This window comes from Budorcas taxicolor, chromosome 16 (genome assembly GCF_023091745.1).
Source record: "Budorcas taxicolor isolate Tak-1 chromosome 16, Takin1.1, whole genome shotgun sequence".
Classification (NCBI taxonomy): domain Eukaryota; kingdom Metazoa; phylum Chordata; class Mammalia; order Artiodactyla; family Bovidae; genus Budorcas; species Budorcas taxicolor.
In genome coordinates, this window is record NC_068925.1 from 52,516,895 (window position 1) to 52,535,903 (window position 19,009).

At 38.6% G+C, this 19,009-nt stretch overlaps 1 protein-coding gene across 1 annotated transcript in view; it reads right to left on the minus strand.

Annotated features, from left to right (window-relative positions):
- SPEN (spen family transcriptional repressor) overlaps positions 1–19,009 on the minus strand; it is an 88,329-nt gene that overhangs the window by 25,912 nt on the left and 43,408 nt on the right. Inside the window, exons 4-5 of the mRNA XM_052653521.1 lie at positions 1,579–1,739; positions 105–305 (exon numbers count right to left, since the gene is read on the minus strand). Of these exons, the coding sequence (XP_052509481.1) occupies positions 105–305; positions 1,579–1,739 (362 nt within the window). The remainder of the gene's footprint in view (positions 1–104; positions 306–1,578; positions 1,740–19,009) is intronic.

Genomic DNA, 19,009 nt, shown 5'->3' on the forward strand with positions numbered 1-19,009 from the left:
CAAAACAATCTATTTTATTAAGTTGAGCAACAACTTAATAAACAACAGCTCTTTAAAACAGAAGACACTGAATGTGTGTTAAGAGAGCTGTCACTGTCTCTTACCCGGCCCTATCCATGCTGTTACTTCAATCTGCATGCCAAAGAAAAGTTTTCCTTTTGATGCAGTCAACGCTTTTTCTTGGTCCTCTTGCTGCCGAAAGAATACCAGACCATATCTCTCTTCTGAAGTTCCATGTATCTGCACTGAAGTCACCTTTCCAAATTTCTTAAATTCATGGAAAAGGCCATCTTTAAGGCTTGTATCTAAACCATCAAACAAAAACAAGTTGCTCATTTTTCTAATACAGTTACAACTCAAAATGTAAGCTACTGAGTCTTTAACCTGACTTTTGACCTAATTTAGCATTAAAACATTACTTTTTCAAATTAAACCACTCTAAAGATGCATTTAGAGACCACTGAACAATTCTGAAAATAAACTGGGTTTTAAAAGATATTACTGGTTATGTGCTAGAATGATATAGCATGGTTACTCAGGAAAATACTCATATGTACAGATCTTTTAAGATAGTGTGAAATGAAATAACACCAGGGATTCACCTTAGGATAAAAAGGGAACAAGAACAGGAAAGAATAAAGATGGAGACAGTTAAAGCAAGTGTGGCAAAACACTGATGATTTTTAAATCTGGTATGGTGTAAGGGAAGTTTCATTTTGCTATTTCTTCTACTCTGGGTGAGTTTAAAATTTTCATGATAAAAACTTCACAAATATACATAAACCTATTCATAAACCTGGTATGTAGGTTTCACAGGCTATTTTAATAAATAAGTAATCACTGAAATGCACTTAGCAAGACATACTTAGTTTGGTCTTTGTTGGTCTGGCCATCTACTAACAGTTGTTTACATACTCAATATATGCCTGACATAGCAATAGGAATACATTATAAGCAAATGTCAAAAAAAATTGGAATAAAAATTACAATAGAGCTTTTAACTACATACAGTCATTATTCATGACTTTCTTCATTTAAAATGTTAATATATTGACATGGGTTTCCTAGCATAATTTTTTTATGTCTAAGTTATTTCATAGGACTCCAGACCACTGTAAATCTAACTCAAAATAGTGTTTCTATAATTTCATTACACCAAATTTTTCCTAATATAAAAATATTTAATCCAGAAAGCATTTTTATTCAAAATGAACCATGCTTTCTTCATATAACACACACCATATAATCTTCATGTGTGTAAATGCATACAATATGCATAATAATATATATATGTTTATATAATTAGGTACAAGTAACATGCAACCTTACATATGTAACAACTTAGAAATTATATAAATTATAATCACTTGCTTTTTATTACATGGCATTAAGTATCAATGAACCACAAAAAGAAAAAGGAGTCAAAGCTGAAAGACAAATAGAAAATATTACCCACACAGTCAGAATAAGAGAGAGAGAGAGAGATTTAAACAAAATCTATACAATGTAGAAAACATACGTTGCTCTCCCATTCCCCAAAAATTGCAGAGAAGAAAGTACAGTAATACAAAATTTTACCTGTAGAGCGCACTGGAAGATTCTGAACCTTGATCCCAAAACTTTTACGGGGCTCATCTTTGTCCAGAGATGAAAGCAACTGGGAAGTGGGTGCTGGGACTGCTGCAGATTGAACCGATCGGGCTGGAGAGTCATCACTTGAACTACTGCTGGAATCAGTGCTACAGATGGGCAAAGAAAAAAACAAACAAGTGAGAAAACCAACAAAGAATCACATATAAAACTTCTTATAGTCAACAAGTGGCAATCATTTAAAGGTCTACATTTCAGGTCCGGGTTTTCTGGATACCCTACTTTCTCCACATCTATTTCATACTCTACCTTCAGAGATCACAGAAGACAGCACACACTGGCCTAAGAATGTGGAAGTAAAAGTAACAATCTTTCGCCACCACAGGCCACCGAAAGACAAATGTTTTGTTCTGTGCAAAATCTGAACAATTTTTTCCAAATAAAACAAGACTGGTAAACACACATGACTTAAGCGTAATGTTAATAAAATAGTGGATATATAAGTTTTGGATTCAGAGATGTCTATTTAAATCCCGACTCAGACATACAGCATGTACCCCTGGACAAGTCACTTAACCTCTTGCTAAGCCTTAGTTTCTACATCTGTAAAAATGGAAATAATAATAGTACCTATCTCACAAGGTTAAGAAACAAAAAAAACACACAGGTCTAGAGTTCAGAATATGACTGGCAAGAAATAAATGAAGTGGCAATGCTGCTACTATTATTGTTACTGCTACCATTACCACCACCTCATGGATACTAATTTTTAGGAGAAAACAGACATTCAAAATAATTTTCCAGGTTTAAATTTTTGAAGGATTAATAAAGAAACATTATACAAATTACTAGAGTCCTGTCAGTTGGGCTCTTTTCTCTGTGAATAATGTGGGAAATGAGAGTCAATGAAATTTAATTTTTCTCTTCAGTTTAATACAAACCTTGAAGTGTAAGAAAATCTCAGTTGAGAGAAAAGGAGATCATCATTGCAACAAAAAGAATAAAATATCTATGAATAAACCTACCTAAAGAGACAAAAGACCTGTATGGAAAAAACTATAAAACTGATGAAAGAAATCAAAGATTACACAAACGGATGGAGAGACATACCATGTTCTTGGACTGAAAGAATCAATACTATACTACCCAAAGCAATCTACAGATCCAATTCAATTCCTACCAAAATACTAGTGGATATTTTTCACAGAACTGTAACAAAAAATTTCAGTTCATATGGAAACACAAAAGACAATTTGTGTTTTGTCAAAGCCATCTTGAGAAAGAAAAATGGAGCTGGAGGAATCAATCTTCCGGACTTCAGACTATACTACAAAGCTACAGTCATCAAGACAGTATGTACTGGCACAAAAACAGAAACACAGACCAATGGAACAAGACAGAAAGCCCAGAGATAAATCCACGTACCTATGCCCACCTTATCTTTGACAAAGGAGGCATGAATATACAATGGAGAAAAGATAGCTTCTTCAATAAGTGGTGCTGGGAAAACTGGATAGCTACATGCAAAAGACTGAAACTAGAACATTTCTGAACACAAAAATAAACTCAAAATGGATTAAAGACTTAAATGTAAGGCCAGAAACTATAAAACTCTTAGAGGAAAACACAGGCAATATACTCTTTGGCATATATCACAGCAATATCCTCTTTGATCCACCTCCTAGAGTAATGGAAATAAAAACAAAAATAAACAAATGGACCTGATTAGACTTAAAAGCTTTCACACAGCAAATGAAACAATAAACTAAATGAAAAGATAACCCTCAGAATGGGCGAAAGTAATTGCAAATGAAACAACTGACAAAGGATTAACCTCCAGAATATACAAACAGCTCATCTAGCCCAATACCAGAAAAACAAACAACCCAAACAAAATACAGCCACATGAAAAGATGCTCAATATTGCTCATTATTCAGTTCAGTTCAGTTCAGTCGCTCAGTCGTGTCCGACTCTTTGCGACCCCATGAATCACAATGCAAACCAAAACTACAATGAGGTATCACTCCACTGGTCAGAGCCCACCATCAAAAAATCTACAAACAATAAATGCTGTTGGTGATGAACAGGGAGGCCTGGCGTGCTGCGATTCATGGGGTTGCAAAGAGTCGGACATGACTGAGCAACTGAACTGAACTGAACTGAACTGAACTGACTGCACTGTTGGTGGGAATGCAAATTGATACAGCCACTATGGAGAACAGTATGGAGATTCCTTTAAAAACTAGGAATAAAACTATCATATGATCCAAATACTCCACTACTGGATACATACCCGGAGAAAATAATAATTGAAAAAGACACATGTACCCCAATAGTCATTGTAGCACTATTTACAATAGCTAGGACATGGAAGCAACGTAGATGTCCATCAACAGATGAATGGATAAAGAAGTTTCGGTACATATACACAACGGAATATTACTCAGCCATAAAAAGGAACTCATCTGACTCAGTTCTAATAAGGTGGATGAACCTACAGCCTATTATACAAAGTGAAGTCAGTCAGAAAGTGAAAAGCTAATATCATATATTAACGCATATATATGTAATCTAGAAAGATGGTACTGATAAACATCTGCAGGGCAGCAATGGAGACACGGGGAATGGATTGTAGGCACAGGGACAAGGAGAGGGTGGGACAAACTGGGTGAGTGACACTGAAACATGCCCACTGCTATCTGCAAAACAGACAGCTGGCGGGAATCTGCTTTATGACGCAGGGAGCCCAAACCTGCTGCTCCATGACAACCTAGAGGGATGGGATGGGGTGGGAGGCGGTGGGGAAGGTTCAGGAACGGGGGGATGTGCATGTACCTATGGCTGACTCATGTTGATATATGGTAGAAACCAAAACAGAACTGTAAAGCAATTACCCTCCAACTAAAAATAAATTCTGGGAAAAAAGAAAGACAAGGAGAAAACATAACCAACACGGCAACATAGTCAGAATAAAAGACAGGCATTATAACACGTTTATAATGCCCAAGAACCATGTGAGAAATATTAAATTATCATTTCAGTACTCCATGTGCAAGACTGCTGTGGCTTTAAGTTCTTTTATAGCATTTCCAAATACACTAAAAATAAGAAGCTATTTACAGGTTCTGTTATTTACAGGGTTCTGAAATTTTGCTTCATACTCTCAGCTCCTTACAGTGGAAGACTTAACCCTTTAAGCAAACAACTCAGGATGGGGGTTGGGGCACAGGTGGTAAATCCACCTTAGGCACACTCCCTAAAAGAAAAATTCAATAGTTTTTGTCATCTGCACTTAGACTAGAGCTCTCACATCCACAACAAACTCTGAATCAGTCAGATGAGTAAGTCCAGCTCCAAGAACTGAGACCAACTTGCTGCTGCTTCTTTAATACCTCAGGTTGGAGCTGGGGGGTGGAATACCCTAAAAAAATACAACTTACACAGCATTTTAATTTAGTTCTCACATAATAAGGCAAAAGATTAAAAATTTTATGAAGTTATCAGAGTTTTCTGCAGTTTAAAACAAAAGAAATAAACCTATGCCAGTAACAGCCAAAAGGAGATATCTGAGTTACAAAATACAAACTACTATGGATAAAAGCCACAAGACAGAATCACAAGTCATCACTATCAGGCCTCCTAGAAATGACTGGGCTTCAGTTTTCCCATCAATAAAAATAAATTTTTTTCTAAGTTATAAAGTAAAAGTACTGTTACAATTACTAAGTGAATGAGATGAGATGGTTGGATGACATCATCGACTCAATGGACACGAGTCTGAGCAAACTCCAGGAGATAGTGAAGGACAGGGAAGCCTGGCGTGCTGCAGTCCAGGGGGTCACAAAGAGTTGGCCACAACTGAGCAACACAACAATGTCAACAAACTGAATAGGACACTGTGCTGCGCTGAGCTTAGTCACTTAGTCGTGTCCTTCTCTTTGACACCCCATGGACTGTAGCCCGCCAGGCTCCTCTATCCATGAGGATTCTCCAGGCAAGAATATTCGAGTAGGTTGCCATGCCCTCCTCCAGGGGATCTTCCTGACCCAGGAATCAAACAGGAGTCTCCTGCATTGCAGGCAGATTCTTCACCATCTGAGCCACCAGGGAAGCCCAAGAATACTGGAGTGGGTAGCCTGTCCCTTCTCCAAGGGATATTCCCAACCCAGGAAGTGAACCAGAGTATCCTGCATTGCAGGTGGATTCTTTACCAGCTGAGCTACCAGGAAGCCCAAATAGGACACTGCTGCTGCTGCTGAGTCGCTTCAGTCATGTCCGACTCTGTGCAACCCCATAGACAGCCATAGACAGCAGCCCACCAGGCTCCCCCATCCCTGGGATTCTCTAGGCAAGAACACTGGAGTGGGTTGCCATTTCCTTCTCCAATGTGTGAAAGTGAAAAGTGAAAGTGAAGTCACTCAGTCGTGTCTGACTCCTACCAGGCTCCTCCATCCATGGGATTTTCGGGCAAGAGTACTGGAGTGGGGTGCCATTGCCTTCTCCGAAATAGGACACTACTCTCATTCAAATTAACCCATGTGTGCTCAGTTGTATCCCACTATTTGCAACTCCATGGACTGTAGCCCGCCAGGCCCCTCTGTCCATGAAATTTTCCAGGCAAGATTACTGGAGTGGGTTGCCATCCCCTTCTCCAAGGGATCTTCCTGACCCAGGATTGAACCCAAGTCTCTTGCATCTCCTGCATTGGCGGGTGGATTCATTACTACTACTGCTACCTGGGAAGCCCCATTCAAATCAAGGGTTAACAAAATTAATCTCCTGTTTTTAGCACAGAAGGAAAAAAAAAGATTGTTACATGTATTACATACTCCAAGCAATACAAGATTATTCATAAGGCCACCAGATGACTACAATATAAAATATGTACGTGACTTATCAATTTAATTTCAAGGAACCATAAAATCACCATTAAGGAAAACACTTTACTATCAATTCTACCATATACATATACACCAAAATTCCTTAGCAATAGTGGGGAAAGATGTAAACAAATATGGCCAGGAGCAGAATTTCTGGGTACCAAAATAATGAGCCAACAAAGTTCTGTTTATGTCATAAAAATGCAGAGGAATCAATGACAATGATTTGAAGGCATAAAACAATGATAGAAATGTCATCACACTTTTGTTTAATTTCCTGCTACCACACCAATTCTGAAACAAGATATAAAATTTAACTGGCAGAAATATCTGCTGATCAATTTGGAGTTATAACTAAAAAGAAGGAAAGGTTTTTAAATAAATTATGAAATGATAAAACAATATAACCTTTGAGTTTGGATTTTAATATGCTAACCCAAAACTGCAATGTATATTTCCAGTGTAATCTGTTAAATGTAGTGTGGATTTCAAGATCTTGAATCAAAACAGGTCCCCAAATACTTTTTAGCCCTATAAACTGAAATAAAAACCAAATGCTCAGAATTTCTGTGTCAATTTTAACTTTTAAAAATTCTTATTTTCAGAATCTTGTTAAAACTGAAAAATCACAATGTATAGTATTTTGTGCTCAGCTGCTCAGTTGAATCGGACTCTTGAACTGTAGACCACCTGGCTCCTCAGTCCATGGGATTTCCCAGGCAAGAATACTGGAGTGGGTTGCTATTTACTCCTCCAGGGGATCTTTCTCACCCAGGGATCAAACCCGCATCTCCTGCACTGCAGGGGGATTCTGTACTGCTGAGCCATACTATACAGGGAAGCCTGTATAGTATTTTAGTTGTTTCTTAAAAGCCAAGAATAGTTAATAGGAAGCTTTCCAATCTAAATTGTCCAAAGTATTGGTAATGAAGATGCATCAACTAATAGCTTTAAGAAAGTGGGCTTCAAATTTACTGGGCCACAAGAGGAACACAAAAAGATGTCCAACATCGCTAATTATTAGAGAAATGCAAATCAAAACTACACTGAGGTATCACTTCACACTGATCAGAATATTTCATCAAAAAGTCTACAAATAATAATGCTGGAGAGGGTGTGGAGAAAAAGGAACCCTCCTACACTGTTGGAAATGTATTTAAATTGGTGCAGCCACTACAGAGAACACTGGGAGGTTCCATAAAAAGCTAAAAAACAGAGCTACCATATGATTCTGCAATCCCTCTCCTGGGAATATATCTAGGAAAAAACACACCTGAGGACTTCCCTGGTGGTCCCAGGGTTCAGAATCCACCTTCCAATGCAGCGGATGTGGGTTTGATCCTTGGTCGGGGAACTAAGATCCCACTTGCCACAACCAGAGAGCCCATGTGCTCTAGAGTCTGGGTATCGGCTAGACTTCTTCTAGAGAGAAGCCCATGTGCCACAGTGAAGCTCTTGTATACCACAACTAACACCCATGTAGCCAACTAAATGAATATTTTTTAAAACCCCATAATTTGAAAAGATTCATGCACCTTAATGTTCACTGAAGCATTATTTACAAAAGCCAAGAAATGGAAGCAACTTAAGTGTCCATCAACAGATGAATGGATAAGATATGGTGTATGTATACAATGGGATGTTACTCAGCCATAAAAAAGAATGTGGAAGGGAGGGTAAATTAAGAGTTTGGGATTAATATATATACACACTACTATATATAAAGTCGATAACCAACTACTACATAACACAGGGAACTATCCTCAGTATTTTGTAATAACCTATAAGCCTTCCAATGATGGCTCTGTGGGTAAAATATCCGTTTGCAATGCAGGAGACACAAGAGACATGGGTTCGATCCCTGGATAAGGAAGATCTCCTGGAGAAGGAAATGGCAACTCACTTCAGTATTCTTGCCTGGGAAATCCCATGGACAGAGGAGACTGGTGGGCCCCAGTCCATGGGATCACAGAGTCAGACATGACTGAGCGAGCGACTGAGCACACCTGAGGAGAAAGAATCTGAAAAACAAAAAAAGGTAACAGTGAGAGACTTTATTTTCTTGGGCTCCAAAATCACTGCAGATGGTGACGGCAGCCATGAAATTAAGATGCTTGCTCCTTGGAAGAAAAGCTATATCAAACCTAGACACGCTGCAGTCCATGGGGTCTCAAAGAGTCAGACCCGACTGAGCGACTGAACTGACCGATGTTTAACTGGATCACTTTGCTGTACACCTGAAACTAACACAACATTGTAAGCCAACTTCAGTTTGATAAAAAAACTATAAATAAAAATTTACCTGACCGTATCAGTATTATATTTTCAATATCACTTAAAAATTCTAAATGGTAAAGAACCTGAAAGAATTACAATTTAAAAGAAATCTAGTTACACTTTTCCTAAGCATATAAGACAATTAAGGCTGAACTATTTCTTGTATGTGCTTAAAATTTTTAAATTACGATTACTAAGGGGAATTCCCTTCTGATCCAGTAGTTAGGATTCTGCACTTTCACTGTTGTAGGCCCAGGGTTTATCCTTGGTCGAGGAACTAAGGTCTTGCAGGCCACGTGACACAGCCCTCCCTCCTCCCTGAAAGAAAAATTATTCAGAAAACTAAGAAGTGGATCTGATCGAAATTGTCCATAGTGGAGAAATACAAGTGATTGGTTACACAGTAATTCTTGATAAGCAAACAGAATATGGGATGCCAGGATTCTCTTAAACCAAATTATGTCGTCAAATAAGTAACCGTTACTGTTTCCACAGACATTTTATACACAGAACTACAGTGAGCATTTGACTCTTAACACTGAAAATGTCAAGATACTGCATACGTCTATTTATAAGATGTGCTCAGTCACTCAGTGTGTTCAACTCTTTGTGATCCCATGAACCGTAGTCTGCCAGGCTTCTCTGTCCATGGAATTTTCCAAGGAAGAATACTGGAGTGGATTGCCATTCATTTCCTCCTCCAGAGGGTCTTTCTGACCCAGGGATCAAACCCTAGTCTCCTGCATCACCTACATTGCAAGCAGATTCTTTTGCCATTGAGCCACCTGGGAAGCCCATTTATGAGATGACTCGGGGATAAGTTTGTTCCCACGCAAGAGTAACATCCAATGGCACACACACACATATACTTGCATTTGTAAACATTCGATTATGATAAATACGCATCTATGCTGTTTTGAAGCTGGAATATTAAAAGCATTTCACCAAATTAGGAAACAAAGTATGACCTCAGTTCAGTTCAGTTCAGTCGCTCAGTCGTTGTCGACTCTGCGACCCCATGAATCGCAGCACACCAGGCCTCCCTGTCCATCACCATCTCCCGGAGTTCACTCAGACTCATATTGGAGTCAGTCCATTGAGTCAGTGGTGCCATCCAGCCATCTCATCCTCTGTCGTCCCCTTCTCCTCCTGCCCCCAATCCCTCCCAGCATCAGAGTCTTTTCCAATGAGTCAGCTCTTTGCATGAGGTGGCCAAAGTACTGGAGTTTCAGCTTTAGCATCATCCCTTCCAAAGAAACCCCAGGGCTAATCTTCAGAATGGACTGGTTGGATCTCCTTGCAGTCCAAGGGACTCTCAAAAGAGTCTTCTCCAACCTAAGTGGATTTTTCTTAAAGGAACCAGGAAAGTGACTAAAAAACGTGGCAGTTAAAACAGTTATGAAGGCTGATTTGTTAAAAGCAGACATAATCTCAAGTGACAATTTTCCAACAATCTCTCTTCTCTTCTATCATGCAACTAACAATTTTTTCTCTATTTATAGTCAATATATAAGCTTAAGATAAAAGATGCCAAGTGCAATTTTCCATCAGGCCTGGGCAATTCAAAATGTACCTGCTGTCCTTGGGGCTTCCATAAAGTGAAAGGGTAAAATGATCTAATTTCTTAAACAGAACGTATCATCATACCAGGTAATAATCCCTTCAGGTCCAGTTTTTCACAAGTCCAAATTTTCAAGACAATCTTACATTTTTAGTGCAGCAGTTCTCTAAATGTGGTGTGAGGACCCGTGGGGATCTCCAAGGTCCTTTTGAGGGTCTCTGAGGTCCTCCCTATTTCAATTATGTATCTGTGTGAGGCCACATTGTCTTCATATTCTTCATATTTTCATATAAAAATTTTATAATCACAATTTGAATACAGAAGTAGTTATGAGAATCTAGCTATCTGCTGAGATGTGTCACCCAGCTAGAGAGCTAAAATTTAAACTGACTCTGGAGCTTCCCCCCCAGAAGCAGACAAGTTGAGGTAGATGGCTCTCCCAAGAGCATGGATGAAGATCTTTGTCTCCAATATGAAACTATTCGGTTTGTCTTTGCGCCACTAGCTTTTTTCCTCTGCAAATGCACAGGAAGACAACGGTCCTTAACTCTGGCAATTGCCACTAAATCTACCAGTAAGGCCATAGTCGCACAACAAAAGCCCCTAGAATTTCTTGCTCAGGTGGTTTGGATAACAGAATTGCTTTCAATTACTGGCAAAACAAGCCGTAAGTTTATGCCATAGCGAATACCTCCTGCTACATCTGCATCAATCCCTCTGATCCTGGAGGAAACACAGGAAATTAACAAAGAAGCCACTTGACTTAAGACAGGTTAATGCCCCTTTGGGTACATTCTTTGCTTTATTAGATACCAACTTGGCTGGTTCCCAGGGAGCCTTAAGGAGCATTCTAGTCTCTTGGTATTATCCAACTGACAGTCATCATTATACTGTCCCTGGTGGGCTGTAATCTCTCAAGGGTCTTAAATTCATGTTTGTAGTCATCAGCAATACAAATAAGATGAACAGCAAAAACAATTCTTTCACAGACCAGACTCATAACCTATGAGTTTCACACCCAGACAAAAACAACAACGTGATGGTGACCAAGAGTGGCACCTACACCAAATTTTTGGTTAAACTCTCCTGTGTGAGAAGAGGGCCAAACGTGGGGAGGGTGTTAATTAAGCAAGGAAACCATCAGACTGAGGTGGCTCTAATAATTTATAGCCCTACATAAGTAAACCAAACCTAACCCTGCAAATGCCTCAAGATTAGGAAATCAAACCTAAGGACAACCAATAACCAACAGCCAGTTAGGCTTTTCCAAATAAGGCAAATACTAAAGCTATAACTGATCAAATAATTTTTCTGCTTTGCTTTTCTCCATAAAAATCTTTCCCTCCAGCTCCTGTTGATGGAGCACTCCTAACCACTTCCAGTTTGGCAGTGCCCAATTCAATTAGATTTTTGCTCAAATAAACTATTAAAATTTAAAAGGAAAGAAAAAAGTTATGACAAATGAATCAATAAAATTTCAAATTAAAGTTTAAATTTCCAATATGGCAAAATGTCAAGAGACAGTACAAAATAAACAAAAGCTAAGTAATTTAAAAATATAGAAGGGTCCTGAGCCCACCAGAAAACTTAAACAAGACTCAAAACAAAAACCCCACTAGCTCAGTAGATGGTCTGATGTGATCCTAATTTCATTTTACACTCCACCACTTCTGATATAACCTGAATTGCTGAATTAAGTCTGTGGTTTTTTGGTTTTATAAGAAAATCAGGAAAGAAATACTCAACTGTTCAGTCTGGCAAAGTACCTCATTTTGCCCCTCTAAACTTTACTTTCCCTAGTGGGTTATGAGACTTTCAAAGGTCCTGCTAACTCTAGGATTCTATGACTCTCCACCTCCCTCCAAATCTTCCAGCTCTGACACCTCCATATTGTTAAACATGGGAGAAGGGACCCTTTACAACTTGGCCCCAAACTAACTGCCTAGTTGCTCATTCTCACTCTTTTGTCATACTCTATCCCACCCACTAATGACCTATCCCATGGACAGAGGAGCTTGGTGGGCTACAGCCCATAGGGTCACGAAAGAGTCAGATACAACTATGCAATTAAATAACAACAATGATCTACCCACGTAACAGTATACCAGTTTAGGGCCTTCCCTGATGATCCAGTGGTTAGGACCCTGCGCTTCCACAGGTTTTGTCCCTGGTGGGGAAATTAGATCCCACATGCCTCACAGTGCAGCCAAAACAAACAAAAGAGTATACCAGGTTCTAATCATGGGTACCTCCCTTTTTTCCTATCAGATATAAGTCCTTAGTTAAATTACTTCCTCTAATCTTTCATTTTCTTGCATGTAAATGGTCATAAGACCTACCATGTATGAGAGGCTGTGGTAAGGATTCAATAAGTTAGTGATGGCAAACTACTCAGCACTCTGCCTGGCACAGCGATGGGAGCGTTCTCGCCCATACCTGCTCCTACTGAAGACTCCTTTCTGTACTTCCCTGACTTGCCAACAAGGATTAGTGAGATCCAGAGTTAACCTCCTGCTCTGCAGCTGTTCTTGACAACCCCATCCCACCCCATAAGCATTCATTAGTTTCTTAGTTGTGTGTTTCTAAACCTCTTTTACTACCATGTCTGTCTCAAACCTCTTCACTCAGTATTATAACCATGCATTTACTGGACTCTTAAAAGTCCAAGACTGGATTCATCTTTGTAAACAGAGTCTAGCCATGGTGCCCAATGTATAATGGATGTGTGCCTCCAATAAATTATTGACTTGAATTATGCCAGCAACTGAAAGTGATGCCTAGGAAAGTACACCAAGCTCAATAAAATGAAGGTAATTACCTACATTCAGTATCTAAGAGTGAAATGAAAATTTCTGATAAAACATGACTTTGTTGGAAACTGCAAAGTATGTCTTTCTTCTTTAAAGTTTCATTAGTTATTCAAGAGAAACAATGGCTGTTCTAGCCAAGATTCTAGGACTTCGACACGTATTACTAACCTAACTGAAAAATCACTGGTAACTGTAAAAACAAAAACACTTATTGGATCCTGTCATCTATAACTCTGTAGAAGATTTTTTAAACAGACATTTTCTGGGATGAAAGAAAAGTGAAAGTGAAAGTGAAGTCACTCAGTCGTGTCCAACTCTTTGAGACCCCATGGACTGTAGCCTACCGGGCTCCTCTGTCCATGGGATTTTCCAGGCAAGAATACTGGAGTGGGTTTCCATTTCCTTCTCCAGGAGATCTTCCCCACCCAGGGATCGAACCCAGGTCTTCCACATTGTAGACAGACGCTTTACCGTCTGAGCCACCAGGGAATGTGATGAAAGAAAAAGCACAACTATAACACATAACACAATGCTTTAAATATCTAACAAAGTCCAGAGTCTTTGGATGCATTATTCTATTTCATTCAAAAATCTTGTAACTGTGAAGACCTACATCAGTGGCTCTCAGCTGGGACAATTTTGTCCCTCAAGGGACATTTTTGGTTGTCACAATTGTGGGTAGGGGTGAAGCTTACTGCCACTTAGTGAGCAGAGGCCAGGGATGCTACTAACATCCTACAATGCATAAGACAGTCCCCACAACAAAGAATTATCTGGCCTCAAATATGAATAGTACCAAGGTTGAGAAAATCCAGCCTACATTATTCCTTGACTGCTTTCCTGTCTTTTGCAAATCCAATGTGCTAATCTTAAGCTGTAATTCAAATGTGGGATCCTTAAAGTCACTACTCTTCCTTATTACTAGTATATCGCTTCAGGGACTTCTCTGGTGGTCTGGTGCTTAAGAATCTGCCTTGCAGGTCCGGGAAAATGCCATGTGCCACAAAGCAACTAAAGCCCCTGTGCCACAACCACTGAGCTATGGTTGTGTCCACAGGAGTGCATGCATCCACACACTCCAAAACCTACATGCCACAACTAGAGAGCCTGAGTGCCTGCCACAACCACTGAAGCCCTGGTACTCTGGAGCCCAGGAGCTGCAACTACTGAGCTGAGAGCAACAGCTAGAGAGCTTGTGCACCCCAACGAAGACCTCATGTGCTGCAACTAAGACTTGATGCAGCCAGATAAATGAATAGATATTTTTAAATATGTATTTATCACTTCATAAAAATATCTGAATAATGCCAAAACTTACAGGGGAAAAAAAAAGGTCATCTTTTATAGATTAGACTGCAAGGAAGCTAGGACAAAAATGTTCTGATGTCATTTGATTTTGGAAAACATGACAGAAAGGGAAACCACACATAGCTTCTTATAATATGTGCTTTGCCATGTCAACAGCAGGATCAAAGTACTTGCAGACAAAACTGTTTTATAATTTTTGAATAAATGGTGAAATATACAGCACAGCTAACTCCTACTCTATCGGATTCACATCAATGGTAACTACTCCAATTCATGTTAAAATTGTTCCTCAACTCAATAGCTTTCTTTACCCTAAACATAGAGATTTAAGATGATAGTTCAGTATCACAGCTAGATATTTTTCTCACCAAAGTACCATGGTCAGAGAAATGAATAAAACTTCTATTCTGCATAAAGAGCTTAAGGGAGTATTTTGCCTTATAACTTTAAGGCATTTTAAAAATTGCCTTTAAGTATAACAATATAACTCAACAGCAAAAAAAACCACCCATCAGATACAAAAATGAGTATCTTTAAACTTGAACAGACATTTCTCCAAGGAAGATACAAATGGCCAAGGTGCACATGAAAACATGCTAAACATGACTGTTAGAGAAATTCAAATCAAAACAAGATACCATTTCATACTCATTGCTGCTGCTGCTAAGTCGCTTCAGTCATGTCTGACTCTCTGCACACCACAGACGGCAGCCCACTAGGATCCTCTGTCCCTGGGATTCTCCAGGCAAGAATACTGGAGTGGGTTGACATATCCTTCTCCAATACATGCATGCATGAAAAGGCGCTTCAGTCGTGTCCGACTCTGTGCAACCCTATGGACAGCAGCCCACCAGGCTCCTCCGTCCACAGGATTCTCTAGGCAAGAATACTGGAGTGGGTTGCCATTTCCTTCTCCATCATACTCATTAGAATGGCAACTATAAAAAAAATAGAATATAACTATGTTGGCTGGGATGGAATGAAACCAGAATTCCTGTGCACTGTTGGTGGAAAAGTAAATGGTATAGACACTGTGGAAAATAGTATGGTAGTTCCTTAAAAAATTACAATTGCCATAACCATTCAGCAATTCCACTTCTGGATATATAACCAAAAGAACTGAAAGCAGGGGCTCAAATAGATATTTGTTCACCCACATTCATTGCATGTTTAACAGCCAAAAAGTAGAAGTAACCCAAGGATGCAGAGACAGATGACTGTATAAACAAAATGTGGTATCAATATACAATGGAATTTTATTGAGCCTTAAAAGGGAAGAAAAATTCAGGCATATGCTAAAACTTGGATGAACTCTGAGGATATTATGCTAAATGATATAAGCTATTTACCAAAGTATGAATATTGAAGGCTCAATTTTTATGAAGTAACAAGAGCAGTCAAATTTATAAAGACAGAAGGAATGATGGCACTGCCTGGGGCTGGGGAAGAAGAGAATGAAGAGTTCTTGTTTAACAGAAAGATGAAAGGGTTCTGGAGATGAATAGTGGTAATTGCTGCACAACAAGGTAATGTACTGATGTCACTAAAGTGTATACTTAAACGGTTAAAATGGTAAATTTCACGTTATCTATATACACACACACCAGACCACCTTACCTGCCTCCTAAGAAATCTGTATGCAGGTCAAGAAGCAACAGTTAGAACCAGACAAGGAACAAGGAACTGGTTCAGAATTGGGAAAGGAGTACATCAAGGATGTATATTATCACCCTGCTTTATTTAACTTATATGCAGAGTACATCATGCAAAATGCTTGGTTAGATGAAGCACAAGCTGGAATACAGATTGCCAGGAGAAATATCAGTAACCTCAGATATCCAGATGACACCATCCTTATGGCGGAAAGCTAAGAGGAACTAAAGAGCCTCTTGATGAAAGTGAAAGTGGAGAGTGAAAAAGCTGGCTTAAAACTCAACATTCAAAAAATGAAGTTCATGGCATCCAGTCCCATCACTTCATGGCAAACAGAATTGGAAACAATGGAAATAGTGAGAGATTTTATTTTAGGGGGCTCCAAAATCACTGCAGATGGTGACTGCAGTCATGAAATTAAAAGATGCTTGTTCCTTAGAAGAAAAGCTATGACCAACCTAGACAGCATATTAAATAAGCAGAGACATTACTTTGCCAACAAAGGTCCGTCCAGTCAAAGCTATGGTTTTTCCAGTAGTCATGTATGGATGTGAGAACTGGACCATAAAGGAAGCTCAGCGCTAAAGAATTGATGCTTTGAACTGTGGTGTTGGAGAAGACTCTTGAGAGTCCCTTGGACTGCAAGAAGATCAAATCAGTTAATCCTAAAGGAAATCAGTCCTGAATATGAATATTCATTGGAAGGGCTGATGCTGAAGCTGAAGCTCCAATACTCTGACCACCTGATGCAAAGAGCTGACTCATTGGAAAAGACCCTGATGCTGGGCAAGACTGAAAGTAGGAGGAGAAGGGGACAGAGGATGAGATGGTTGGATGGCATCACCAACTCAATGGACCTGAGTTTAAGCAAGCTCCGGGAGTTGGTGACGGACAGGGAAGCCTGGCATGCTGCAGTCCATGGGGTGGCAAAAAGTCAGACACAACTGAGCGACTGAACACATACACACAAAACTGAAGAAGTAAAATACAAAATGAACTGTACTTCTCTTTGTTCCTTAGAAAAAAATGGAGAGATTCCAAATCAGTCAATGTAACAAGCTACGTGCTGGGTTTTGTCAATAAGGCTCTGCTGAATCAAGAGGCCTCACAACCTGACTTATCAAGGTAAAGGTGCCCCAGAAATAATTTCAGAGAAATGAGTCAGCTCTAACCGGTGATTCCACAACTATCTGGAAAGAAACAGGGAAAGCATTTTAGGTCTTGACTGTATAAATTATAAATTAAACTCTTTAGACCGAAAGTTAATGAAAAGTTAGTTAAAATTCTCGGTATTTAAGATACTTATTGAGAAAGACTATATTAATACATTAATGAGTGAAAATGCATTTTTAAATTATGGAACCAATATTTTAATGTCAATTTTGTTTTGGTCCACATATTTCTTCTATTGTTAGAAACCACAAAGACTTCTAATGGGAAAAGATCTGATTTTAAAAATATGATGATTAACTGAAATAGTGAAACTGACAATAGAAGTTTTGTCTCCTTTTCTTTCAACATTTATCTGTTTCTTTTTCCTAACTGAAGTATAATTGATTTACAATGTTGGTTAGTTTTAGGTGTACAGCAAAATAATTCAGTTATTTATATATTTATATTCTCTTTTTTTCAGATTCTTTTCCCCTGTAGGTTATTACAAGATATTGAATATAGTTCCCTGTGCTACACAGTAGGTCCTTACTGTTTATCTATTTTATATACAGTAGTATTTATTTGTTAATCCCAAACTCTTTATTTATCCCTCCCCACTTTGGTAGCCATATGTTTGTTTTCTAAGTCTTTGAGTCTATTTCTGTTTTATAAAAAATTCACTTATGTCTGTTTAGATTCTACACATAAGTGATAAAAGATACTGTCTTTCTCTTTCTGACTTACTTCACTTAGTATAGTAACCTCCAGGTCTGACTGTGTTGCTTGCTGGCTGAGTAATACTCCATGGGTGTGTGTGTGTTTGTGTGTGTGTGCGCACGCGTGCACATGCCTATGTGTAACCGTTACTTCAACAGATACAGCTAGAAGCAGAAAGAGAGCCATAATCCAACAGCAATAATTTTTCTTTACACTGCAATCAGTTTCTACTAATATAAAAAATAAATAATTTATTTTCTAAGGATTTCTAAGAATAATAGAAAAGCTACACTTCAAAAATTAACTTTTCTGGGTTTTAGTTTCCACCTAGCCTTTACCTATGAGCATTTGTAAATATCAAGCATGCTTAAACCTTAGGTACTTTCTCTGCTTTATACATAGATAAGATTAAACAGGTGTAGAGTTCGTGGTCACTAAAGCAGTGGTAAATTCAACTGCAGTAATTAAAATAATTCGTTTTATTTATCTTCCTATTCTAAAGTCCAACAGTTTACGTAAATAAAGGACAAAACAATTATTAAAGGACAATTTTTTAAAGAGCACCTTATTTTGGTGGAAAATACTATTTAAAATTGAGCTTAAATATGCTATGTGTAGCATATGTGTAGCTTGGTAACAAAAAAATTAAGTACAAGTAACTCTTCTGGGTGCGATTAAAGCTTCAAGTTAATGTTTTTAAGCTTATTACTCATACTATTTTTTAGTAGAATTAAATACAAGGAATATGGAAATAGTTAATCTATAGAACGACAGCTAGATAAGTAAAGGTTTCTTCCCCAAAAGCCTACAGGAATATAATTCAGTTTTAAAAAGGACAACAATTCTGACATTTGCTACAACACAGATGAATCTCTAAAACATTGTACTAAGTGAAATAAGCCAGACATAAAAGGACAAATATTGTATTATTCCATTTTTATGAGTTACCTAGAATAGTCAGACTCATAAGAGACAAAAAATACAATGGTGGTTACCAGGGACTAGGGGAGAGAAGAATGGGACTAGGGGAGAGAAATCATTATTGTCTAGTGGTTACAGA